Here is a 26,834-nt window from a genome sequence, read left to right on the forward strand (position 1 = left end):
GTGGGATCCTTACAAGGTGGGATTGACGGAGGACATCGAAAGGGCGCAAAAAAGGGCAGCTCGTTTTGTATTATCACGTAATAGGGGAGAAAGTGTGGCAGATATGATACGCGAGTTGGGATGGAAGACATTAAAGCAAACACGTTTTTCGTCGCGGCGAGATCTATTTACGAAATTTCAGTCACCGACTTTATCTTCCGAATGCGAAAATATTTTGTTGAGCCCAGCCTACATAGGTAGAAATGATTATCAAAATAAAATAAAAGAAATCAGAACTCGGACAGAAAGGTTTAGGTGTTCGTTTTTCCCGCGCGCTGTTAGGGAGTGGAATGGTAGAGAGATAGTATGGTTGTGGTTCAAATGGCTCTGAGCACTATGGGACTTAACTTCTGAGGTCATCAGTCCCCTAGAACTTAGAACTACTTAAACCTAACTAACCTAAGGACATCACACACATCCATGCCCGAGGCAGGATTCGAACCTGTGACCGTAGTGGTCACGCGGTTCCAGACTGTAGCGCCTAGAACCGCTCGGCCACTCCGGCCGGCTGTGATTGTGGTTCGATGAACCCTCTGCCAAGCACTTAAATGTGAATTGCAGAGTAATCATGCAGATGTAGATGTAGATGTAGAGAGTTTTACTGCTGAAATTCCGAACTTCCATTCCAAGAAGAATCGGACAGCGTATTACTTCCTCCTAGATACCTCTCGCTGAATAACACGACGAGGAAATGGGTGGAATTAGATGTGACACGGGGCTATAGCGACAATCATCGTTTTCCACGCGCCTTTGGCGAACTGAACAAGTTCTGAATAAAATAATGTTTTGCTATTACTGAACCCCGCTCTTATTGGCCTGCGGCGGCTTTTAACTTCCAACTGGAGGAACAGTATATATATATTTTTTAGGGACATCACTATGGAAGTTATTTATTTCACTATGGCAGTTTCAGCCTTTGGACCATTTTCGTGTGGTGCTGCAAAGGATTTTGCTTCAGCGCATGTCAGACTTGAAAATTCTCCGACACATATACACATTATAGTAAAAAATACGCCTTTTCACAGTAGATATACAGCAACGGTGAAATGATGTAATTTACGTGAAATGTCACCAGTGTTACCCTCGTTCACATAAATCGCTACAAATCTATTTTCTAACACACTGTGAAGGATTTTAACATTAGTGTAATGTCGCGTAATTTACATAATTTCACCACGAACAGAGCTTCGCACTTTTCTTATGTTATCTCTGTTTCTACTATGAAAATGCTTTTCTTTAACGATGACATTTATAAATATTGGCGAATGTTAAAGCCTAACATGGGTTGAAGCAAAATCTTTTGCATTACCACTTGGAAATGGCCCAAAGGCCGAAACTGCTGTTGTGAATTAAATAACTTCTACAGACAACGGCAAATATCATTTCCTTTACAAAATTCTGCAAGACTGTGAATGCCTAGCCGGCTGGGGTGGCCGAGTGGTTCTAGGCGCTACATTCCGGAACTGCGCGACCGCTACGGTCGCAGGTTCGAATCCTGCCTCGGGCATGGGTGTGTGTGATGTCCTTAGGTTAGTTAGGTTTAAGTAGTTCTAAGTTCTAGGGGACTGATAACCTCAGAAGTTAAGTCCCATAGTGCTCAGAGCCATTCGACCCATTTGTGAATGCCGACCATGACAAGTTGAACAATATATAGGTCGTTGACTTGACGAGACGTAAAATATCTACATCTACATCTACATTTATACTCCGCAAGCCACCCAACGGTGTGTGGCGGAGGGCACTTTACGTGCCACTGTCATTACCTCCCTTTCCTGTTCCAGTCGCGTATGGTTCGCGGGAAGAACGACTGTCTGAAAGCCTCCGTGCGCGCTCTAATCTCTCTAATTTTACATTCGTGATCTCGGCAGATATAAGTAGGGGGAAGCAATATATTCGATACCTCATCCAGAAACGCACCCTCTCGAAACCTGGCAAGGAAGCTAACCGCGATGCAGAGCGCGTCTCTTGCAGAGTCTGCCACTTGAGTTTATTAAACATCTCCGTAACGCTATCACGGTTACCAAACAACACTGTGACGAAACGCGCCGCTCTTCGTTGGATCTTCTCTATCTCCTCCGTCAACCCGATCTGGTACGGATCCCACACTGATAAGCAATACTCAAGTATAGGTCGAACGATTGTTTTGTAAGCCACCTCCTTTGTTGATGGACTACATTTTCTAAGCACTCTCCCAATGAATCTCAACCTGGTACCCGCCTTACCAACAATTAATTTTATATTATCATTCCACTTCAAATCGTTCCGCACGCATACTCCCAGATATTTTACAGAAGTAACTGCTATCAGTGTTTGTTCCGCTATCATATAATCATACAATAAAGGGTCCTTCTTTCTATGTATTCGCAATACATTACATTTGTCTATGTTAAGGGACAGTTGCCACTCCCTGCACCAAGTGCCTATCCGCTGCAGATCTTCCTGCATTTCGCTACAATTTTCTAATGCTGCAACTTCTCTGTATACTACAGCATCATCCGCGAAAAGCCGCATGGAACTTCCGACACTATCTACTAGGTCATTTATATATATTGTGAAAAGCAATGGTCCCATAACACTCCCCTGTGGCACGCCAGAGGTTACTTTAACGTCTGTAGACGTCTCTCCATTGATAACAACATGCTGTGTTCTGTTTGCTAAAAACTCTTCAATCCAGCCACACAGCTGGTCTGATATTCCGTAGGCTGTTACTTTGTTTATCAGGCGACAGTGCGGAACTGTATCAAACGCCTTCCGGAAGTCAAGAAAAATAGCATCTACCTGGGAGCCTGTATCTAATATTTTCTGGGTCTCATGAACAAATAAAGCGAGTTGGGTCTCACACGATCGCTGTTTCCGGAATCCATGTTGATTCCTACATAGTAGATTCTGTGTTTCCAAAAACGACATGATACTCGAGCAAAAAACATGTTCTAAAATTCTACAACAGATCGACGTCAGAGATATAGGTCTATAGTTTTGCGCATCTGCTCGACGACCCTTCTTGAAGACTGGGACTACCTGTGCTCTTTTCCAATCATTTGGAACCTTCCGTTCCTCTAGAGACTTGCGGTACACGGCTGTTAGGAGGTGGGCAAGTTCTTTCGCGTACTCTGTGTAGAATCGAATTGGTATCCCGTCAGGTCCAGTGGACTTTCCTCTGTTGAGTGATTCCAGTTGCTTTTCTATTTCTTGGACACTTATTTCGATGTCAGCCATTTTTTCGTTTGTGCGAGGATTTAGAGAAGGAACTGCAGTGCGGTCTTCCTCTGTGAAACAGCTTTGGAAAAAGGTGTTTAGTATTTCAGCTTTACGCGTGTCATCCTCTGTTTCAATGCCATCATCATCCCGGAGTGTCTGGATATGCTGTTTCTAGCCACTTACTGATTTAACGTAAGACCAGAACTTCCTAGGATTTTCTGTCAAGTCGGTACATAGAATTTTACTTTCGAATTACCCCGATCTTCCGTCGTTCATCTGACGTTGTATAGCATTAGGGGTCTACTCAGAATTACAAAAATTGTAATTGTAGAATAAGATACGATGTGAAATTAATAATTTGCACGCTAGACTATCATGAAAAGAGAGGGCTCTACAGAAATGAATATTATTGTGTGACGTGAATCTCGGTGTTTCAATGGTTATGTACGGCACGACAAATTGAAAAGATACGAATTCGAACCTCCGTCACTCGCCGGATTTTAAGCTGTCATTTAATATTTCATCCACCTCTGGAAATGTCTGTTGATCCGAAAAATGCCGAACTGCATCGCCCGAGTCCACTTTAAAATGTAAGTCTTCCTATAACTGGCTGGGTAAGTCAATTCAGAAGCTCGGAGGAATATAATGTCATAGCTCCTGCAAGCGGACCATGCTTAATAAAATATTGGGGTAGATCACAGCTTTATTCAATACACTGAGTTCTGAGACGATGTATAGACTGCACGTGTCACCTCAAGTACATACCGTTATCCTACATCAGCTGAGGCCAGTTCTGTGATGAATGTCATTCTGCACTTGAGCCCTTCTCTTTGTTGGTCCGTATAAACAGAAAAACGATATGAGGCTTGATAGGGCCTGATGTTAACGCTTGGCGCCAGGGCGGACCCACAAGGGTAATCGATTGAACATATCCTCAAGAGATATGCTTCAGTATCTCTGTCGAGTCCCATTCAAACCTTCAATTTCTCCTTTATTAGTGAGGAACTCCGCCTTCTAGCCTATGTTCTTGGGGAATCAGACTCGTACATGTTTCTTAAATCAAAAGAATGGGATGGATTTAAGAGAGACAGCTACATCGTTCGCTAGAGAAGCTACAAGCACTCTTACATACAGAGAGCACCGTAACCTAGCAACAATCGCTTGTCGTTTTGGAAAGAACACCCAGACGTTAGACGAGGCATTCGTGCCGTTTTGGACATTACGATGATATGAACATTCGACAGGAAACGGCGCCAAGGTCACACAGCAGCTGAATCAGCAATGTGGACAGAAGAGAAGAGGAATGTGATCTAGAAAAGTACCTTACACAGATACCTATACATACCAAAATACTTAGGTAACAGGAATAACGAGCTATTACTAATTATTAACTGTTGAAATCGCACGAGTTAGTTTTCCACGCGTGATTATTGCTTTTTACAGTACTATTATCGCCGAAATGTAATCGCCGGATCCTCATACATAAATAACGAGCGATTGTAGTCAAAATATTAACTGTTTAAATATGTGTTAAGCTGATAGGATACCAATATTTATCGTATAAACGAATTCACTCATATTATTCCTATCAGAATTTTTTTTCAAACAAATCTTGCCACAGTACTGGAAACATCTGAAACAGTTCTGTTCATTTATTTCGTCTGTCTACAGGCTTGGTGCAACTTCCGGAAGCTTGGTCCCTGACTCGGCAACTGTATTACGGCACCAGTTACCCGGATATTGCGTATTTTCGTTACCTAAAGGAGGAGTATGCTTCACGATCGTGATGCTAGCCTGTTAAACCAGAAGCAGGGGTCACACATAAAATTTCCCGGCAAGCTAAGCCGTACGACACGGGTCCTTGAGAGACTTTCATCTGAACTTGGTGCCCCTTGAGCTGATGTCATGCGCATGAGCACGCAAACGCCATCCTTTCTCCTCAGTGACGACATCAATAAATACGCTCGCCTGATGCAGAAGGTATACGGCAATCAGATACGACAATACTAAAATCTAACACCTAAATACAACTTTCTTTACGACCCTACGAGTTATTAGTTTTAAGAGGGATGTACGCAAAACTGGTCAAAAATGTTGAAATTTTTGGCCAGCATCTAGTTCTACAGCATGTTAGAAATTATGTCTCCAGTTTTCAGAGCTTAATTCGTATTTAAAATGATGTAAAAGCCATCTTCTTCCAACGAATGTGTAGTGACATGCTCGCTTTTTCTACACAGCTCTGCACTTACAGGTATTTGTGATATTTTATTATTTCCTGCGGTGAGTGAAGCGTCTGAAGGTTATAGAAGGCGGTGAAGCAGTTTACGATGATTTATCTTTGTATGCCGTTAGCTCTTTTTTCCTGTTGTTACTGTCTGTGTAGTTCAAATATAAACACTTATTGTTCTGTTGTTACTGCAAGAAGCAAAGGTGTCTGCAAACTTTTCGACTGCATTGCCGTTTAAAATGCCAAGCTATAGCAGTAAGGTTTTTAAGAAAGTGACAAAAAGCCGTCATTTACGTTAAAAAAACTGTTTCAGCAAGCTACTGAAGAGGATTGATAATATCTGTATTGCTACTTACGAAATTTCAGTGAAGGATATTGTCAAAAGGGCACGCCAAAAGAATCGGATTAGAAGAAAAGAATCGGACTAGAAGAAAAGAAGACCAAATGTATGGTTGTGGCAAACATTTTGGCACTTGTTTATGAATTAAATCCTAATAAAATCGTACCAGTTTGCTTTTGTTCTACAATATTACTTTTATTGTTTTAACCGGTTTACGGCTTACAATTTACTGAGTATTGTAAAATAGCCTTGTAAGTATTATAACAATACTCAGTAAATGTCTGAAGGAGGCCTTGTAAGCCGAAAACCAGTTAACACAGTAAAAGTAATATTGTAGAACAAAATCAGACTGGTGCTATTCATTTATTATAATGTTGTTCTACCAACAATCGACGGAAGACTCTGTAAAGATAATAAAATCGTCTTTCTGCATTTCCCGCAACTTACGTTTTCCAATGTGTAGGGAATGTTTTTCCGCTAAATCATAGCAGATAAGGAAGTGAAATTTGCTACATACTGTAACAAAACTTTCTCCGGTACAAAATTTTAGAGCTAAAAACGACCTGAAGTGTCTTGGGATCCACAGAAATGCCCCCATCTCCACCAAGAGTGAGCTTGACTTCCGATTTTTTATGTTTCATTACTATTCAACTGCTCTGATGATGTTCATCTTTTTCTATCTCGTTCTGCTTTTTCATCTTTAGTAACGTCCTCTATAATCTGCTTTCCCCTTGCTAGTCTTCATCTTAGCTCAGTTTGTCTTAAGCCATATTGCGCGCTGAGGGCCGTTCGAAGATCGACCATGTGCGGCTGGTCCGTCGGAGGTTCGAGTCCTCCCTCGGGCATGGGTGTGTGTGTTTGTCCTTAGGATAATTTAGGTTAAGTAGTGTGTAAGCTTAGGGACTGATGACCTTAGCAGTTAAGTCCCCTAAGATTTCGCACACATTTGAATATTTTGAAGACCGACCAAACGGGCTGTTCCGTCTGCGAGCGTTAGCACTGGTATTTGTCCCGCTCGAGCATCTGGTTGGCAGGGACTCTCTGAACCTATTTGTTGTACAGATTCTTCAGTGGCACTGTCTCGTGGGCACTGGTCACCGGTTTTACTACTGCTGGCCGGTGGCTGAAAGTGTTCCTCTTCGAAGATTCCGATCTTTCAATAGGGCGATCTTTCTGTGCTAGTTTTGGAGCCAATAAATGCAGGTTTCAATAGGTAGCTCCATATTGATTACCAACAGACTGTTCGACACCCTACTGACAAAAAGTCTCTTTGCCACTATGAACTCTTTAGCTTCGAGGTACATATGGGAACGAAAAAAACACCCTGACCAAACTGAAAATGAACCTCGCCTGCAAAAAAGACGAAGAGTGTTCTTTTAAATGACATTATAAATGCATAGAAACTATATACAAATACTGGCTAACAAACCTGGCATTGCCTGAGTATCTATTTTGGCAGTTTTATATTAGAAACGTACGGTTTATGACCGCTGGTTGCAGCTGCTTCACCTATCTTTAACGCAGTTTTGTAAACGTCTCTGTGACTTCATAGCCGTATAGAAGACTATTGTTTTCGCCTACAGTGTTTGAGCTTCGCAGTTGAAAGATGCCGAAAGCGCTGTCAGATATCATGGATTCCCTTAAATGCACTTGACTGTCTTAGTTTAAAAAAATTGGCTCTGAGCACTATGGGACTCAACTGCTGAGGTCATTAGTCCCCTAGAACTTAGAACTAGTTAAACCTAACTAACCTAAGGACATCACACACACCCATGCCCGAGGCAGGATTCGAACCTGCGACCGTAGCGGTCTCACGGTTCCAGACTGCAGCGCCAGAACCGCGCGGCCACTTCGGCCGGCTGACTGTCTTAGTAGCAAAAGAGTAAATGTATACAGGGTGTTACGAAAAAGGTACGGCCAAACTTTAAGGAAACATTCCTCACACACAAATAAAGAAATGATCTTATGTGGACATGTGTCCGGGAACGCTTAATTTCCATGTTAGAGCTCATTTTAGTTTCGTCAGTATGTACTGTACTTCCTCGATTCACCGCCAGTTGGCCCAATTGAAGGTAGGTAATGTTGACTTCGGTGCCTGTGTTGACATGCGACTCATTGCGCTACAGTACTAGCATCAAGCACATCAGTACGTAGCATCAACAGGTTAGTGTTCATCACGAACGTGGTTTTGCAGTCAGTGCAGTGTTTACAAATGCGGAGTTGTCAGATGCCAATTTGATGTATGGATTAGCACGGGGCAATAGCCGTGGCGCTGTACGGTTGTATCGAGACAGATTTCCAGAACGAAGGTGTCCCGACAGGAAGACGTTCGAAGCAATTGATCGTCGTCTTTGGGAGCGCGGAACATTCCAGCCTATGACTCGTGACTGGGGAAGACCTAGAATGACGAGGACACCTGCAATGGACGAGGCAGTTCTTCGTGCAGTTGACGATAACCCTAATGTCAGCGTCAGAGAAGTTGCTACTGTACAAGGTAACGTTGACCATGTCACTGAATGGAGAGTGCTACGGGAGAACCAGTTGTTTCCGTACCATGTACAGCGTGTGCAGACACTATCAGCAGCTGATTAGCCTCCACGGGTACACTTCTGCGAATGGTTCATCCAACAATGTGTCAATCCTCATTTCAGTGCAAATGTTCTCTTTACGGATGAGGCTTCGTTCCAACGTGATCAAATTGTAAATTTTCACAATCAACATGTATGGGCTGACGAGAGTCCGCACGCAGTTGTGCAATCACGTCATCAACACAGATTTTCTGTGAACGTTTGGGCAGGCATTGTTGGTGATCTCTTGATTGGCCCCATGTTCTTCCACCTACGCTCAATGGAGCACGTTTCATGATTTCATACGGGATACTCTACCTGTGCTGCTAGAACATATGCCTTTAGAAGTACGACACAACATGTGGTTCATGCACGGTGGAGCTCCTGCACATTTCAGTCGAAGTGTTCGTACGTTTCTCAACAACAGATTCGGTGACCGATGGATTGGTAGAGGCGGACCAATTCCATGGCCTCCACGCTCTCCTAACCTCAACTCTCTTGCCTTTCATTTATGAGGGCATTTGAACAAAGTGTTTAAAATCACGCTGGTATGTTCTGTTGCTGTGTGTTTCCATTCCACGATTAATGTGATTTGAGAAAAGTAATAAAATGAGCTCTAACATGGAAAGTAAGCGTTTCCGTACACATGTCCACATAACATATTTTCTTTCTTTGTGTGTAAGGAATGTTTCCTGAAAGTTTGGCCGTACCTTTTTGTAACACCTTGTATAAACTTCAGGCATACGCGGCGTTTTTCATGTACGTCACTTTTTATAGCGTCATACCTCCTGAACTATGTGTCGTACGAGGGCTATTCGTAAAGTAAATTCCGATCGGTCACGAAATGGAAATCACTGTGAGACTCAAAGATGTTTGATTTGCAGGATTAAGCTACACCTTACAGCTACTTCTCTACACAGTCTCGCTCCGACTCAGACATTTGTTGTAGCGTTGTACCAACTTTCCAATAGCCTAATTGAAGGCAGCCACCTGCGCTTTTCCGCCAATTCTATACGCCCGTGTACAGCTTCTTATCTGTGCCAAAATGTTGTCTTCGTAGCCAGCGATTCATGTGAGCAGAGATGAAACTCAAGAAGAACCAACTACGGGCTGTGTTGTGGGTGATCAAACACGCTGGAGGATTATCGTCATTGCTCCTGCAGAGTGCGGCCGAGAATTGTAGCGAAGAGCGAAACGCATGACAATTATGTTACGTGGGCTGCATATCAGGCGAAATCTCTCACAGGGTCCTCACACATTGCGGGAGACACTGTTTTGTAGGCATCTTCACGTGTTCACTGTGCGCTCAGTATTGAAAAGAGTGACGTGCCGCAATCGACAGGTATCCTAGAGACACTACCCAACACATTTGTGCAAAACTTCATCGGATTTTCACAGTGTTTTACATTTCGCGACCGATCGGAACTTACTTTTCGAATAGCCCTCGTCTATTTGTGTAGACATACACTCCTGGAAATTGAAATAAGAACACCGTGAATTCATTGTCCCAGGAAGGGGAAACTTTATTGACACATTCCTGGGGTCAGATACATCACATGATCACACTGACAGAACCACAGGCACATAGACACAGGCAACAGAGCATGCACAATGTCGGCACTAGTACAGTGTATATCCACCTTTCGCAGCAATGCAGGCTGCTATTCTCCCATGGAGACGATCGTAGAGATGCTGGATGTAGTCCTGTGGAACGGCTTGCCATGCCATTTCCACTTGGCGCCTCAGTTGGACCAGCGTTCGTGCTGGACGTGCAGACCGCGTGAGACGACGCTTCATCCAGTCGCAAACATGCTCAATGGGGGACAGATCCGGAGATCTTGCTGGCCAGGGTAGTTGACTTACACCTTCTAGAGCACGTTGGGTGGCACGGGATACATGCGGACGTGCATTGTCCTGTTGGAACAGCAGGTTCCCTTGCCGGTCTAGGAATGGTAGAACGATGGGTTCGATGACGGTTTGGATGTACCGTGCACTATTCAGTGTCCCCTCGACGATCAGCAGTGGTGTACGGCCAGTGTAGGAGATCGCTCCCCACACCATGATGCCGGGTGTTGGCCCTGTGTGCCTCGGTCGTATGCAGTCCTGATTGTGGCGCTCACCTGCACGGCGCCAAACACGCATACGACCAGCATTGGCACCAAGGCAGAAGCGACTCTCATCGCTGAAGACGACACGTCTCCATTCGGCCCTCCATTCACGCCTGTCGCGATACCACTGGAGGCGGGCTGCACGATGTTGGGGCGTGAGCGGAAGACGGCCTAACGGTGTGCGGGACCGTAGCCCAGCTTCATGGAGACGGTTGCGAATGGTCCTCGCCGATACCCCAGGAGCAACAGTGTCCCTAATTTGCTGGGAAGTGGCGGTGCGGTCCCCTACGGCACTGCGTAGGATCCTACGGTCTTGGCGTGCATGCGTGCGTCGCTGCGGTCCGGTCCCAGGTCGACGGGCACGTGCACCTTCCGGCGACCACTGGCGACAACATCGATGTACTGTGGAGACCTCACGCCCCACGTGTTGAGCAATTCGGCGGTACGTCCACCCGGCCTCCCGCATGCCCACTATACGCCCTCGCTCAAAGTCCGTCAACTGCACATACGGTTCACGTCCACGCTGTCGCGGCATGCTACCAGTGTTAAAGACTGCGATGGAGCTCCGTATGCCACGGCAAACTGGCTGACGGCGGCGGTGCACAAATGCTGCGCAGCTAGCGCCATTCGACGGCCAACACCGCGGTTCCTGGTGTGTCCGCTGTGCCGTGCGTGTGATCATTGCTTGTACAGCCCTCTCGCAGTGTCCGGAGCAAGTATGGTGGGTCTGACACACCGGTGTCAATGTGTTCTTTTTTCCATTTCCAGGAGTGTATTAAGCGGCTTATGTGGGTACTGAGAACTATGTTGGGTTCATTGTTATGAAGTCACATCTCCTGAACTGTGACAGGTATTTGGTTCTTATCCCCCACAGCGATTTTTGCTTTACAATGAGGGATATGTGCATCAAGTTTGGTTGAAATCGGTACAGTAGTATAAGAGGAAATGTAGAACATATCTACATACCCACTTACATGCAAACATCCGTTTTTATAATATGTACAGATATTAATGACATATGGACGTGATAAATGCAGGTCATAACAGTATATTGGCTGTCAAAAACTGAATTCAGCTTGTTAATGCTTATTCGCTGTGGAAAATGTCGGCCATATAATGTATGTTTGATATGAACCCGAATCCTGTAACACGACCACTATTTCAAGAGAACAGATATAAGTTATTTCGACGATGGCGTGTCATTTAGGCAGGTTGAACATTTTGTTGTATTTCAGCTTACACTTGTGAGGGGCTATAAGTGCTAAATCATTACTGTGTGAAGTTAAAGAGAAGTAACTTACAGTCAAATGGCGGAAATGTCTCCCAAAAAAGAAATATAAGGGCCATCCTAATGATACGCGACAGTCGTCAGTGTGTGTGTTATACATCCTGCTTCTGCCCTCATTAGGCGGTAGAAAAGGAATGAATGATGCAGAAGCCTTTCATAGGGGTCAATGCGTGGTACAAACATACATCTGCATCTGTATTCCGGAAGCTACCTTACGGTGTGTGACAGAACTTACTTCAGATACCACTGTCATTTGCTCCCTCCTACTTTCCCGGTTCCATTAGCTAGTGGTGGACGATTCAGATTTTCTCGTCGTTCTGATTGCGGACCTGTTTCGAAGGCGCGCTCTCGGATTTCCTATTCACTTAACGACCCCTGTAGAACACGACGATTGCAGCTCGTGTAAACGCTATGAATGAGTTTCTTAATACGTGTTTCACCTGGATTAAAATATTCATTGGTTTGTGTTTCAATATTTAGGACAACTGAAATGTTTTAAGTAATTTCTCTAACACATGACTGCTTACGGCCGAAACCGGTACATCTACATCTACATCTACATCTAAATGATTACTCTGCAATTCACATTTAAGTGCTTGGAAGAGTGTTCATCGAACCACAATCATACTATCTTTCTACCATTCCACTCCCAAACAGCGCGCAGGAAAACGAACACCTAAACCTTTCTGTTCGAGCTCTGATTTCTCTTATTTTATTTTGATGATCATTCCTACCTATATAGGTTGGGCTCAATAAAATATTTTCGCATTCGGAAGAGAAAGTTGGTGACTGAAATTTCGTAAATAGATCTCGCCGCGACGAAAAACGTCTTTGCTTTAATGACTTCCATCCCAAATAGCGTATCATATCTGCCACACTCTCTCCCCTATTACGTGATAATACAAAACGAGCTGCCCTTTTTTGCACCCTTTCGATGTCCTCCGTCAATCCCACCTGGTAAGGATCCCACACCGCACAGCAATATTCTAACAGAGGACGAACGACTTTAGTGTAAGCTGTCTCTTTAGTGGACTTGTTGCATCTTCTAAGTGTCCTGCCAATGAAACGCAACCTTTGGCTCGCCTTCCCCACAATATTATCTATGTGGTCTTTCCAACTGGTTTAGTTGTACTGTACTGTAGTGTACGGTAGTACTAATAAAAATCCAGTTCAGTGTCATGAGTTTTTTGTAACTAGAAATTGTACAGTTGTCATTGACTCTTAGAATAGTAATGGATCTCTCCATCTATTTATGTGCAAAATTTTGCATTTGTTTACGTTCAGATGCAGCTCCCAATCCATACACCAATTGATCCTCCCACAAATCTCCCTGCATATCGAAACAGTCTTGTTCTATGGACATCATGATCTTCAGACAGCCTCATAGGCCTACAACATTATCCCTAAGTAATTACTCGCCTCCTTAGGAGAAATCACTGACTCAAGCTTGTACGATAGCACTCGACTCGGAGGTAAGCCTCTTATAATTCTGGTAGTGGGTGTAATTTTAACTGCCAGTATTTGACCAGCATGGGAGGGAGAGGTGCTGGGTGCTGGCGTAAAGTTCCTGATGGCCAGTTCTTGCGCCAGTGTCCTGGATTAAATGTCAGTCCTCTCCACAGCATGTCATGAACTGAGGGCATGTGGCACCATCGACAATGGTCCGTCCGTTCGATGGGAACGTTAAACTCTACGGCCCCACTGGTACTACTCGAGAGACGTTGGCTATGTGCTGGCTCCGGATTTTACTCTCTCCCTTCTCTTATCATCATCACACAACACAAACATAACACTACACAAAACTATACATGGATCCATTACACTCACCTCCACTAACCAAATAGACTTAAGACACGTCTCTCATCTACCCTCCTGGAAAGAGGCCAACGCGCGCGGAAGAAAAGCACGCTTTCCGACAGGCAGCTGAACACACGCCGTGACATAAGACGTTTACATTCTTACCTAAATAATTTCTATATATTGGAAAAAGCAACCACCATGTAACACTCTCTTGGGAGGCTCCTGAAATTACCGTAATGTTTGTCGACTTCGTTCCACTGAGTCCTGTGTGCTAGAAAGTCTCGGGTCCGGTCACACATCTGATCCGATACTCGGCACGCTCGGATTTTGTTGGTTAAACAACAGTCTGGATTACATGGAATTCATTCAAGATTGAGGACACAAGAAAATCTCTTGATGTACAAAGCCAAGTAGGTGCCAATAAGAGACACAAAGTATGGCGGAATACAGTGTTAGGGAGTAGTTTCTGATCAGGTTGTATTGCTGTAGCCGAAGAAACTTTTCGGCAGGACTCAGCATCGCCAAGAGCACCTCCGAAGATGTCCAACGTAGCCTTGGACGAAACGTCAGGAACCGAATAGTTTCTTCGGCCACGGAAATACAGCCCGGAAGACTCGTCAGCAACTATAACATCCGTTCGTGAAAGTCTTCATTGTTTGAATGCTAGCGAAGTCAAAACTGCTTCAGAGAACGTTATTGTTTGCTTAATGTTGAAAATAGACTTGGCGTTAGTGACTTGTACGTGTGTCGTTGTCATATTGACGAGAAGTCTGACATTCCATCGACGTCAAGGTCTCTAGCGACTGAGCGCTAGATCGCTTTGGGAAGTTTATGAAAGGAAAGCGGCCGTGTCATTTTCAAAGGAGCGATCCAGGCATTTGCTTTCAGCTGTTTAGGGAAACCACTACAGAAGTTAATTCGAGGTTCTGTCCTCTCGAATGTGAGTCCAGTTGCAAGCTGTCAGTTTTCCATGTAGAAAGGCTACGTGACTGAAGTATATTGCACAAAGGACACTGACCACGTGTGTTGATTGGTGTATCGCCACTGACGTCTGTGGGTGACTGCGACAACAGGTACTTACGTGGAGTTTGTCACTGTCCAAAAATTGAAAATAAATTAAACGATAAATATACCGGAAATGTAGTGATGTGGAATCGAAAGAAAGATTATTAGCATTACGCATGGTGGGCAGATTAAGCCTAGCCTGGAAGACATCTATGCGACTAACGCGGAACTGGTCCTTGCTGATGAACAGGAGAACCGTCCATCACAGAAAATGCTCCAGGCCGTAATTTCGATGTACCAGTCGGTTGATGTTACATATCTACGCATGCCCATCTTCCACAAGCTCTGTCCCGAATACTTCGCTATGTCATTATGTTTGAGTAAGTGAGAGGAGCAGACGTGTTTAGAGACATGTTGAATGGAACACAAAAATGGTGCTCACGATAGTGCAGAACGTGTTCGTTGCCGAATGTTATGCGAAACACAATTCGTGGAAAACGTGTGCGGAGCTGTTTGCGCAGGAGTTGAAGACTGAAAATATTTCGCAAAATCTCCAACAAAACCTGCAGTCCGATACTTAGCGGCAAAATGGCGCATAACAGTCTGTGTAGTAAACAAAAATCGTAAGTATCCGAGAATACCAAGGGCAGTTAAATGAAAACTGAATACCCGCCACAACGGGACGATGAAATTGTTCAATTGAAAAGCAATCACTACACAAGTTAAGGAATTTATCCCACTGAGAGACAAGGTGATAAACTCCTATTCTGAGAACACAAGAAAATCTCTAGACGTTCAAGGCCAAGTAGGTGCCAATAAGTGACACTACGTATGGCGGAATACAGTGCTAGGCTATAGTTGCTCATGAGTCTGCCGAGCTGTACTGCCGTGGCCGAAAAACGCGGTCGGCGGCCGACGTATCCACAACCGCTCCCACCTTTGCGCTTCCTCGTAGTACTGAAATCGACGTCCACGCATGTATTTCTTCAGATTGCCAAATGTGTGAAAATCACACTGTGAAACGCCGGCGCTGAACGGGGGATGCTGCAGTGTTTCCCAACCAAATCTCTGAAGCGTAGCCTTAGTCCGATTGCAGTGTGTGGGGGCGGTGGTTATGCGTCCAACAGAATGATTCCGTCCTACAGCCCGAATGCAAACGGCAAAGCCAACAGCAGAAACACCCCTCACCTCCCCCTAAAAAGAAATCCAAAGCTTTTCACAAAAGTTCCGGTTAGGTTATGATACCTTCTTTGACTACAGGGACCCTCTGGTCCTCGAGCGTGGAACCACAATCAATACGCAGCGCTATGAAGGCACACTTTGCAGAAACTGCGACGCGCCGTGAAGTCAAAACGCCCAGGAATGCTATCGGACAGAATCATCTTGTTGCAAGGTAACGCCCGTCCCGACACTGCCAATCGGACGAAGCCTCGCTTCACCGATTTGGTTACAAAACACTGCAGCATCCTTCGTACATCTCGTATCTTCCACCGGGTGATTTCCTCGTCTTTGGCGGCCTGAAGAGAGGCATATGTGTAGGTCGGTTTCAGTCGGACGAGGAAGTGAAAGATTGAGTGCGATTGTGGGTTGTGGAAACGTCAGCGACCGACTGCTCTCTGCAAAACAAGAACTGATTGTCTCGTCTCCCAGTAGAATAAAGGTATTTGCGTGTGTGGCAGTTATGTTTTAATGGAATCATTCGATCTTCCTGTTGTGGCGGGTGTTTGGTTTTCATTTGACTGCCCCTTACAGTTCGAATGCAAGAAAGTGTTGCTCCAATGAGTGGCTCGTACAGTTTCCTTTTTCCCATTGGGTGTGTAGTGCGTTTAGTCAAGGACATACCTAATAAATTACGTGTGCCAAGCGGCAATAGGTTCGAAGAGAGTACTGCGTCAAGCAAACAATGAAATTACGACAAGGGATATTTACACAGCTGTTTTTTAGGTTCAGCCTATCTCTGACAATGCATCTGTTGCATGAACCTGTAAATGAAAAAAGCAGAACCTACTTTACACTTCGTCTACCTTCGGGCCAGCCAAAGAGTGCCCTGACCTTTGTGCATTTCCGGGATCTTTCTCAGGCTCCCCAAAGAGCTTCAGTTTGAAGATACTTGCCAGAGACTTTAGCGCCAGCGTTCGTGTCGAAAATTCTCTTTGATGCTACCGAGTTATCTGCTTCTGTGGTCAGGCTATGGAAAGAGACACTATTACTATGCATAAACGTAAACATCGCAAAGTACGACGACATGGGCGCCTCCCGCAGTGTGCTCTACCTGTGTTTTCTCACTCCGTCGTACAGACTACGCCGTCTGACTGGGAACGGTGTGACTGGTATAGCCGGCCGGAGTGGCCGTGCGGTTCTGGGCGTTACAGTCTGGAACCGAGCGACCACTACGGTCGCAGGTTCGAATCCTGCCTCGGGCATGGATGTGTGTGATGTCGTTAGGTTTAATTAGTTCTAAGTTCTAGGCGACTGATGACCTCAGAAGTTAAGTCGCATAGTGCTCAGAGCCATTTTTTGACTGGTATAATTATTGAAGCAAGGTGCTTATGCACAGGAATATCAAAAAAATGGTTCAAATGGCTCTGAGCACTATGGGACTCAACTGCTGAGGTCATTAGTCCCCTAGAACTTAGAACTAGTTAAACCTAACTAACCTAAGGACATCACACACATCCATGCCCGAGGCAGGATTCGAACCTGCGACCGTAGCGGTCTCGCGGTTCTAGACTGCAGCGCCAGAACCGCGCGGCCACTTCGGCCGGCCACAGGAATATCGCTTCGTGTTTAAGCTGCTTAGTTTCTACCTGACAAGTCTGTACTAGAGATCATGGTACTAATTAACTCTCTTTGCTGATATGATAAATGAAGCGACCTGACCACCTGCAAATTCACTCTGTACGTCAAGGAGAGGAGAAAGTTACTCCTTAGCAACAGATACGCGCTTCACTCGAGAATTTGGTTGCGTAATCTGGCGCTGCCGTCTGAAGATAAAGACTGGACACCACTGTTCCAGGAATCAGTTTTATTTGCTTGTCGTAGGAAAGAATAGCTGTATTGTTTTCACGCATTTGCAGATTCGCGACGAGATAAGTATATACTGTAGGCAGTAACAGGTGTTACTTTCACGTGCTCACTTCAAAGAATTGTAAAATCAGTGCGAATAATACACAACGCTTGAAACAACCGTAAGTCAACTCTATATTTTCTGAAGCCCACATGTACTGTAATGTCTTTTATTATACCTTCTGTTGCTATTTCGTAAGATTTTCTTTCTTCTTGTCATACATGGATTAAGGAAGTGACGATAATAGAGCTAAAAATATCATTTCGTATTCCACTTAAGAATCAAATAAAACTTTCCGTTTAGCCGAGAAATTAGGTCTGTTCGTAAATGTTAAACCCCCTTACGTTTTAATTGCTTGTTGGCCCCTTTGCAGAATCTTTTTTTCCACGACAACTGTTAAGCCCTTTATCTGAATGCGAAAAGATTTGCCCATCACGCCTATAAATATCGGTCATCTAATCCAGTAGTAATACACGAAATCCTGTGAAATTGCCGCTCACATTTTGTAACGTGTCTGCAGAATTTGTAGGACTCAGTATTAAGTTGTGATGGGAAAAGCCCTATACAGTGAAACGCAGTGAATTCGACACAGCCCGCAGTACTGGCTTGTTCCTGTCTCTTCAACAGCAGATTTTCAGCTAACGTTACTTGTTACTTCCTCCTGGAAGGAAGGAATATTACGGTTTAATGTCCCGTCGAACTTTCCTCCTGATATTCTAGTTTCTGCGTGATAGTAATTTTCAGCGCTCATGCGAAGTGGCGATATACTTGACTGTTAGGAGTAATAAGTATTTAGGTAACATCGAAAGAAAAAAACCATCGAAAGTTCTTTCAGTGAAAGCTGAATTTCGGACTTTCCTGTCACCTTTTTAACGAGGAACGTAAGTTTCTAGATCACAAGCAGTAGCAGGCTGCCCTGTTCCTCACGCGGTGGAAACCCTTTGATGAAGTTTCGCTGCTGTCCAGTGTACCAAAAGCCTCTTAAGCGATATCGAGAGAGCTGATACGAAGGTAAAAATCAGGACAAATTCTAGTAGGTCTACAGTGTGTGTATCCGTTTATGGGGTTAAATTGCGGGATGGCTGTCGGTTACATTCTGTGAAGTATGATTGTTCGTATAAGGTTCGTCAGTTCGAAGAAACTACCTGCAGGTTACAATCTGGATTATCAAGGTAGCTCCTGCTCGTAAATAATAAGAATTCCCATACGATTTGTCTTCTATGTTTTTTTCATAGTAAGCAAGCAAATTGTTTCACAATGATAAACCAGCTTTCACAGAAATACAACTTCCTGCTGCTGCTCTAACATGTCTCCGTCTTACAACAGTCCATACATCTCTCTCTGTTACCACCGACTCCACAAGAGTCACCAATATATCAAAACAAAATGGTTCAAATGGCTCTGAGCACTATGGAACTTAACATCTGAGGTCATCAGTCCCCTAGAACTTAGAACTATTTAAACCTAACTAACCTAAGGACATCACACACATCCATGCTCGAGGCAGGATTCTAACCTGCGACCGCAGAGGTCACGCGGTTCCAGACTGAAGCGCCTAGAACCGCTCGGTCACAAAGCCGGCTATAACATAACGTCTCTTTCCTCCAAGCTCGAAGCGGCAGAACAGAATTAGTAAAATTGTAAGTAAAGAGTCTATGCGTTTACATACCTGTTGACGAAAGTACTTAAATTTACTTTACTCTAGTTTTTTCATGTACATAGTACAAAACTTATTAAAAACAGTATTGCAAATAACTTATAAAATTAACATATTTCTGTTTTTTTATTTATTCTCTAAAATTTTTTACGTTATATCAAATGAAAGCAATAGTTCACAAAGTATATCGCTCACAAAAAAACTGATTTGCTCAAAGTTATTATTTTTTTATAAACGAAGTGATCTATACCCATCAGTATAGATGGGTTACTATTACAGAAATGTCGATTTGGATTTAACGTTCCTTCAATGACGAGATCAGTAGAGACTGACCGTATATGGATAGGGGAAGCAAATTAGCAGTGAATTTTTCAAAAGAATCATCCCGTCTTTTTCCTTAAGAGACGTACAGGAGCCGCTGAAACTCCACATCTGAACTGTCGGCCGGGGATTTGAACCATCCGCCTCCCTAATGCGCGTCCATTTTCTTATCACGGCGCCATATCGTTCGGCATGCCATGACGAACCAATCAGATGTGTGCAGATTATATATTATCCTACGACTGTTGATACGAGACACTTAAATACTATATTTCCTAAATCCATTAAAAACTCATCCTAGAATTTAGATGTTTCCCTTATAGGTGACAAAGAAGACCATCTATTAGTTTGATGAGCTTTATTGTGGAGGTGATTTAACCGAATCCGCCAAAAGAAACTTTCTTTGTCTACCTTGGGGTTGTTACCTCCTGCAGCGCAATCGCACTTCGATCAGATGGGCTCCAGCGCGACCAGAAAAGAAATATTTAGCGTCACATGGACGGTGTTAAGCTTGTACCTAGAGGATGGTCAATATGTGTGCAACGACCAGTGTAACCCCAAAACAGTGAATAAACAAAAATTTAAACTTAATTAGTACGTGGGAAAGGGTGAAACTGTGTGAGGTTATGTTATCAACATTGTGGCCATTTTCGGACACGCCATCTTGGATGCAACTGGTAATTTTCGAATGGAAAGGGGGGTTATGTGACATATCACACAGACACAGAATTATACACCAGAAACCATGACATTTTTCATTTGAGCGTAGCTTAATTCACCGTAGTATTTTCTACAGAACAGGGATGTCAACACATTCCGTCTTCGCACAAGTGCCACTCCGCACAACTGTCAGAGACGCACTGACGAGAACACGGCAAGTGCCGACAGACGATTCCCCAGAAACTTCGCTCAGTGGAAGAGAAGTCAAAGTAAGGGAACACGTGTCCCGGCTTAGCCGTGGTTACCCGATCGTTTCTGAAAAAACGACGGTCAAAGTTTTCGAGGTACTTTATCTGTTTTTTACACAGCGATATCCTCAGACGAAATGTGGCTGAGTCGTTAGCATCACGGAATATTAATTTTGCATCCCATGTTGGAAGCCCGATTATTGTTCTCACCCACTGGACTCGCATTTGGGAGGACGACGGTTCAATCCCGCGTCCGGCCATACTGACTAAGGTTTTCCGTGATTTCCCTAAATCGCTCCAGGCAAATGCCGGGATGGTTCCTTCGAAAGGGCACGGCCGACTTCCTTCACCATCCTTCCCTAATCCGATGACACCGATGACCTCGCTGTTCGGTCTCTTCCCCCCAAAACAACCCAACCCATCGTTCTCATCTATTTTATTTTATTTTATTCCCTTTTTTTTACCTATTCATGTATGTAGAGGGTTAGTACACACGTTTTCTTATCAAATTAGGGGAGACAAGGGCGTTATACTAAGTGTAAAAGTACAACTGGATATCACAATAAGTGTCGCAAATTTACTGTATAATATTATGTGTGTGTGGTATGTTGAGGGTTTACAATCTTTTTAAATTGTCATATTTTGATATTTCATTCTCATATCAATTCTTCCATTAATTCTTATATATATTTTCATGTATTTGTTCTTCAGGAAGATATGATGCTTTCCCTTGGATGATACCGATTATAGAAATATTCCAAACAGATATTCCGAACACCATGAGCATCGTGCAGTGGTAGATTTGCCACAGTGACATTTCTTCGCATGAATCTCATTGAGAAAGAAACGGCATTAATACTGAAGAAAATTTCGTGCGTTGGCAATAATTCCGCGGCAAAGCATGCGCAACGGATCACTTTCCCGAAAACTGGCTCAATCAAGATACAAGGCAAATCAAGATTCACTTCAGGAAATTAACCGAAAACAATTTCAAATAATTTTCTGATTTTTTTAAAATCGTTCATCTGAGATACACCCAGTAGACGAGTAAGGGCAACGTTGTATCAGTGTACACCGGAAAACGTTCATGTAGTAATAATAACAATGAGCGCATGGCACTGGTGGCCGGGAGACCCCTCTCGGGGTTATTTAACGCCACACTACTTGCGAGTGAATGAGGATGAAATGATTATGAAAGACACACAACACCCAGTCATCTCGAGGCAGAGAAAATCTCTGACCCCGCAGGGAATCGAACCCGGGGAAGCGAGAACGCTGCCGCAAGACCACGAGCCGCGGACCTTTACGGACACCATCAAAAATAAAGGTAATAATGAAGGCTCGAACACCGGGTGTAATGATAGGAAGCCGTGACGCTAACCACTGCGGCAACATTGCGCATGAGGACATCACACGGCAAAAGACGCTTAAAGCACCTGGAACATACCTCGAAAGCTTTGACCGTCGTTTTTTCAGAAACGATCGAGTAACTACGGATAAGCTGAGACACGTTCAGAAATGGTTCAAATGTCTCTGAGCACTATTGGACTTAATTTCTGAGGTCATCTGACCCCTAGAACTTAGAACTACTTAAACCTAACTAACCTAAGGACATCACACACATCCATGTCCCAGGCAGGATTCGAACCTGCTACCGTAGCGGTGGCGCGGTTCCAGACTGAAGCGCCTAGAACCGCTCCGCCATAGCGGCTGGGACACGTGTTCTCTTGAATGAGATTTTCACTCTGCAGCGGAGTGTGCGCTGATATGAAACTTCCTGGCAGATTAAAACTGTGTGCCGGACCGAGACTCGAACTCGGGACCTTTGCCTTTCGCGGGAAAGTGCTCTAACAACTGAGCTACACAAGCACGACTCACGCCCCTTCCTCACAGCTTTACTTCTGCCAGTACCTCGTCTCCTACCTTCCAAACTCTACAGAAGCTCTCCTGCGAACCTGGCAGAACTAGCACTCCTGAAAGAAAGGATATTGCGGAGACATGGTTTAGCCACAGCCTGGGGGATGTTTCCAGAATGAGATTTTCACTCTGCAGCGGAGTGTGCGCTGATATGAAACTTCCTGGCAGATTAAAACTGTGTGGCGGACTGAGACTCGAACTCGGGACCTTTGCCTTTCGCGGGCAAGTGCTCTACCATGTCTCCGGAATATCCTTTCTTTCAGGAGTGCTAGTTCTGCCAGGTTCGCAGGAGAGCTTCTGTATAGTTTGGAAGGTAGGAGACGAGGTACTAGCAGAAGTAAAGCTGTGAGGGTAGGGCGTGAGTCGTGCTTGGGTAGCTCAGTTGGTAGAGCACCTTCCCGCGAAAGGCAAAGGTCCCGAGTTCAAGTCTCGGTCCGGCACACAGTTTTAATCTGCCAGGAAGTTTCACGTGTTCTCTTGTTTTGACCCCTCTTACGTTGAGCGAAGTCTCTGGGAAATCGAATTACCGCAGTTGCCGTGACCTCCTCGTGAAGTGACTCCACGGGCTGGCCAGCAGGTGTCAGCGAGCCTCCGCCACCAATGTGAGGCCAAGGGCGGCGGTGTGTTCTGTTGCAGTGGGCGTCGGTCGCCTCGTGGTTTTTGCGGTCAGACGCGTGCACCACCGCCGCCACCACCACCACCGGCGCCTTCCCGGCCCCCACTACCACCACCGCCACCGCCACCACCGCCAGCAACACCAGCCTCGGACCAGTCGCGCCCAGCGTTTGCACGGTAAACCACGCCAGCAGCCTTCTGTTTTCCTAATGCGGCAGCGTAGAGTACCAGTTCTGCGTCCGTCACTGAGAAGCTGCAGAATTATATACAGCCGGACGTTCCTCTACCCCACAACCCCGTTCTATCAACAATGGTACTGGTTTGGTGTCCTGTTCCCGCCAGTGCTCCAAGTCCGTTGCGTGCTCTACGAAGAGAAAGCTTTTGACAACGTTGACTGGAATAATCTCTTTCAAATTCTAAAGGTGGCAGGGATAAAATACAGGAAGCGAAAGGCTATTTACAATTTGTACAGAAACCAGATGGCAGTTATAAGAGTCGAGGGACATGAAAGGGAAGCAGTGTTTGGGAAGGGAGTGAGACAGTGTTGTAGCCTCTCCCCGATGCTATTTAATCTGTATATTGAGCAAGCCGTAAAGGAAACAAAAGAAAAGTTCGGAGTAGGTATTAAAATTCATGGAGAAGAAGTAAAAACTTTGAGGTTCGCCGATGACATTGTAATTCTGTCAGAGACAGGAAAGGACTTAGAAGAGCAGTTGAACGGAATGGACAGTGTCTTGAAAGGAGGGTATAAAATGAACATCAACAAAAGCAAAACGAGGATAATGGAATGTAGTCGAATTAAGTCGGATGATGCTGAGGGAATTAGATTAGGAAATGAGACACTTAAAGTGGTAAAGGAGTTTTTCTACTTGGGGAGCAAAATAACTGATGATGGTCGAAGTAGAGAGGATATAAAATGTAGACTGGCAATGGCAAGGAAAGCGTTTCTGAAGAAGAGGAATTTGTTAACATCAAGTATAGATTTAAGTGTCAAAAAGTCGTTTCTGAAAGTATTTGTATGGAGTGTAGCCATGTATGGAAGTGAAACATGGGCGATAAATAGTTTAGACAAGAAGAGAATAGAAGCTTTCGAAATGCGGTGCTACAGAAGAATGCTGAAGATTAGATGGGTAGATCACATAACTGATGAGGAGGTATTGAATAGAATTGGGAAGAAGAGGAGTTTGTGGCACAACTCGACTAGAAGAAGGGATCGGTTGGTAGGACATGTTTTGAGGCATCAAGGGATCACCAATTTGGTACTGGAGGACAGGGTGGAGGGTAAAAATCGTAGAGGGAGACCAAGAGATGAATACACTAAGCAGATTCAGAAGGATGTAGGTTGCAGTATGTACTGGGAGATTGTTCAAATGGTTCAAATGGTTCTTAGCACTATGGGACTTAACATCTGTGGTCATCAGTCCCCTAGAACTTAGAACTACTTAAACCTAACTAACCTAAGGACATCACACACATCCATGCCCGAGGCAGGATTCGAACCTGCGACCGTAGCAGTCGCGCGGTTCCGGACTGCGCGCCTAGAACCGCTAGACCACCGCGGCCGGCTACTGGGAGATGAAGAAGCTTGCACAGGATAGAGTAGCATGGAGAGCCGCATCAAACCAGTCTCAGGACTCAAGACCACAACAACAATAACGAAGAATAGCCGTTGATAAGTTACAGAGCTCGGCAGATATTAATCGAGTCTTTCGCTATTTCTTCCGCTTATCACAAATACCGTGGACTTGTAGATCTGTGTCTTGTGTGTTCCCTATGTGTCTATGCTATTAGCGCCAGGTTTGTGTAGTGCCACGTTGTGTGGCACCACATTCTGCATTTATCCTTAATTTATGAACATGAGTGTACTACTGGATCCCCTATCAGAGTGCGAAAAATACAGTACTTGATTCCCTCTATAAAAAGAAATGGTAATTTAGTTATGAGTGAAGACTGGAGGGGCGGACAGTTTGTATTGACGATGTTTGAGGGCATCGGAGACGAAGTATTGGCTTAGTTTAAGAACGTTTGGGAAAGAGACGGTCTCGACCATTAGACGAAACTATCGTGGCGTTCGCCTTAACTCACTTAGGGAAACAGAGGGAAACATACTGGGAACGACCGGCATTGCATTTCCACACAGCTACCGTTAAAAGTCCGGGCCGGCCGCTGTGGTCGATCGGTTCTAGGCGCTTCAGTCCGGAACCACGCGGCTGCTACGGTCATGGATGTGTGTGATGTCCTTAAAGGTTAGTTAGGTTTAAATAGTTCTAAGTTCTATGGGAGTGATTGCCTCAGATGTTAAGTCCCATAGCTCTTAGAGCCATTTGAACCATTTGAACCATTGGAAGTCCAGGAGAAACTTGAGAGCTACTAAGTACTGGATGGCACAGCCTCCCTTTCAGGGGTAAGACGTAGACTAAGAGCAGAGAACCGCGTATCAGACGATCAATCTTTCGTCTACTTTTCGCGGTGGAAGTCATAACTTTGTTTACGATGCTCATCAATAACAAATATGTTAATGTTGGCCGGCCGGAGTGCCCGTGCGGTTCTATTCGCTACAGTCTGGAACCGCTACGGTCGCAGGTTCGAATCCTGCCTCGGGCATGCATGTGTGTGATGTCCTTAGGTTAGTTAGGTTTAAGTAGTTTTAAGTTCTAGGGGACTGATGACCACAGATGTTAAGTCCCATAGTGCTCAGAGCCATTTGTTAATGTTGGCTTATTGTATTACTTCATATTTGCCTGCGGCATTGGCATCCTTTCCTTACACGCTTATTCTGCGGCTACGCGGAAGTGGTTGTTTCGATCATCTATTCGACGATTCTGGTAAAAATTCCAATATCCAAGGTCGAATAAATTAGTCTTTATTGTTGAAAACCGATTTCGACAGTTGTAACTGACGTCTTCAGATCTTAAAAAAAAGTTATAAAACGTGTTCTATTGTGAGTTAGCACCCCACGCCGTGTTGTCATTATGGCGAACAAAATACTGCACATTATATACAGGTCTGTCGACAATAAAACCATTTACAGTGAAAAAGCACCTTGTTCTCATGGCCACGTTCGCATACGTAGCACTCCCGGGGGCTTGTTAGTTCTTAAAACGCACATATTACATCTGCTCATGTTTGAGCGAACTGTAACATACATCGTGGTTCCACCCTTAGGCAAAATATGCGGTGCATTTTACTGTAAATCGTGCGTTGTATGAATTAACAAGCCTCTGTAAGTGCGAGCATGCCGATGTACACGAGGCGCTTTTAGTTCTAACTGGTTTTATTGTCGACAAACATACGTATAATGCGCAATTTTTTATCCACCGTAATGACAACGTGACATGTTGTACTAACTCACAATGGAACTTGTTCTTATAAAAAGCTCTTTTTGAAGAGCAGAAGATGACAGTTCAACTGTCGAAACCGCTTGTCAACAATAAAGACTAAAGTATGCGATCTTGGCTATTTAAAGTTTTTTCCGAGTAAAATACAGATCGCTCCTTCTCAGTAGAAGACAATTCAATAATATCTTAAGATTTGTTTGATGCAGATTCTCTTCTCTGGCCCCTGCCAGCTATCTCCATAACTCTGTATGACTCATTAAACTATGGTCTGCGTTGTACACTCATATTATTGTCTGCCCTTGCGATTCTCTACTTCCACCATCCGCTCAACTACGGTTTTCAGCATTGAATCGTATCTAATATCTGCTCATCCATTCCAAATCTTCCAACATTATGTTCACTATTACGCAGCTTTTCCCGTAGACTTTCTGCAGGACAT

General features: G+C 44.4%; 1 protein-coding gene across 1 annotated transcript in view; it reads left to right on the plus strand.

Annotated features, from left to right (window-relative positions):
• The first annotated feature begins 6,392 nt into the window (after positions 1-6,392).
• LOC126199682 (uncharacterized protein C6orf132 homolog) overlaps positions 6,393-26,834 on the plus strand; it is a 610,722-nt gene continuing 590,280 nt past the window's right edge. The window contains exons 1-2 of the mRNA XM_049936609.1: positions 6,393-6,413; positions 23,079-23,234. Of these exons, the coding sequence (XP_049792566.1) occupies positions 6,393-6,413; positions 23,079-23,234 (177 nt within the window). The remainder of the gene's footprint in view (positions 6,414-23,078; positions 23,235-26,834) is intronic.

Source organism: Schistocerca nitens, chromosome 8 (assembly GCF_023898315.1).
Source record: "Schistocerca nitens isolate TAMUIC-IGC-003100 chromosome 8, iqSchNite1.1, whole genome shotgun sequence".
NCBI classification, from domain to species: domain Eukaryota; kingdom Metazoa; phylum Arthropoda; class Insecta; order Orthoptera; family Acrididae; genus Schistocerca; species Schistocerca nitens.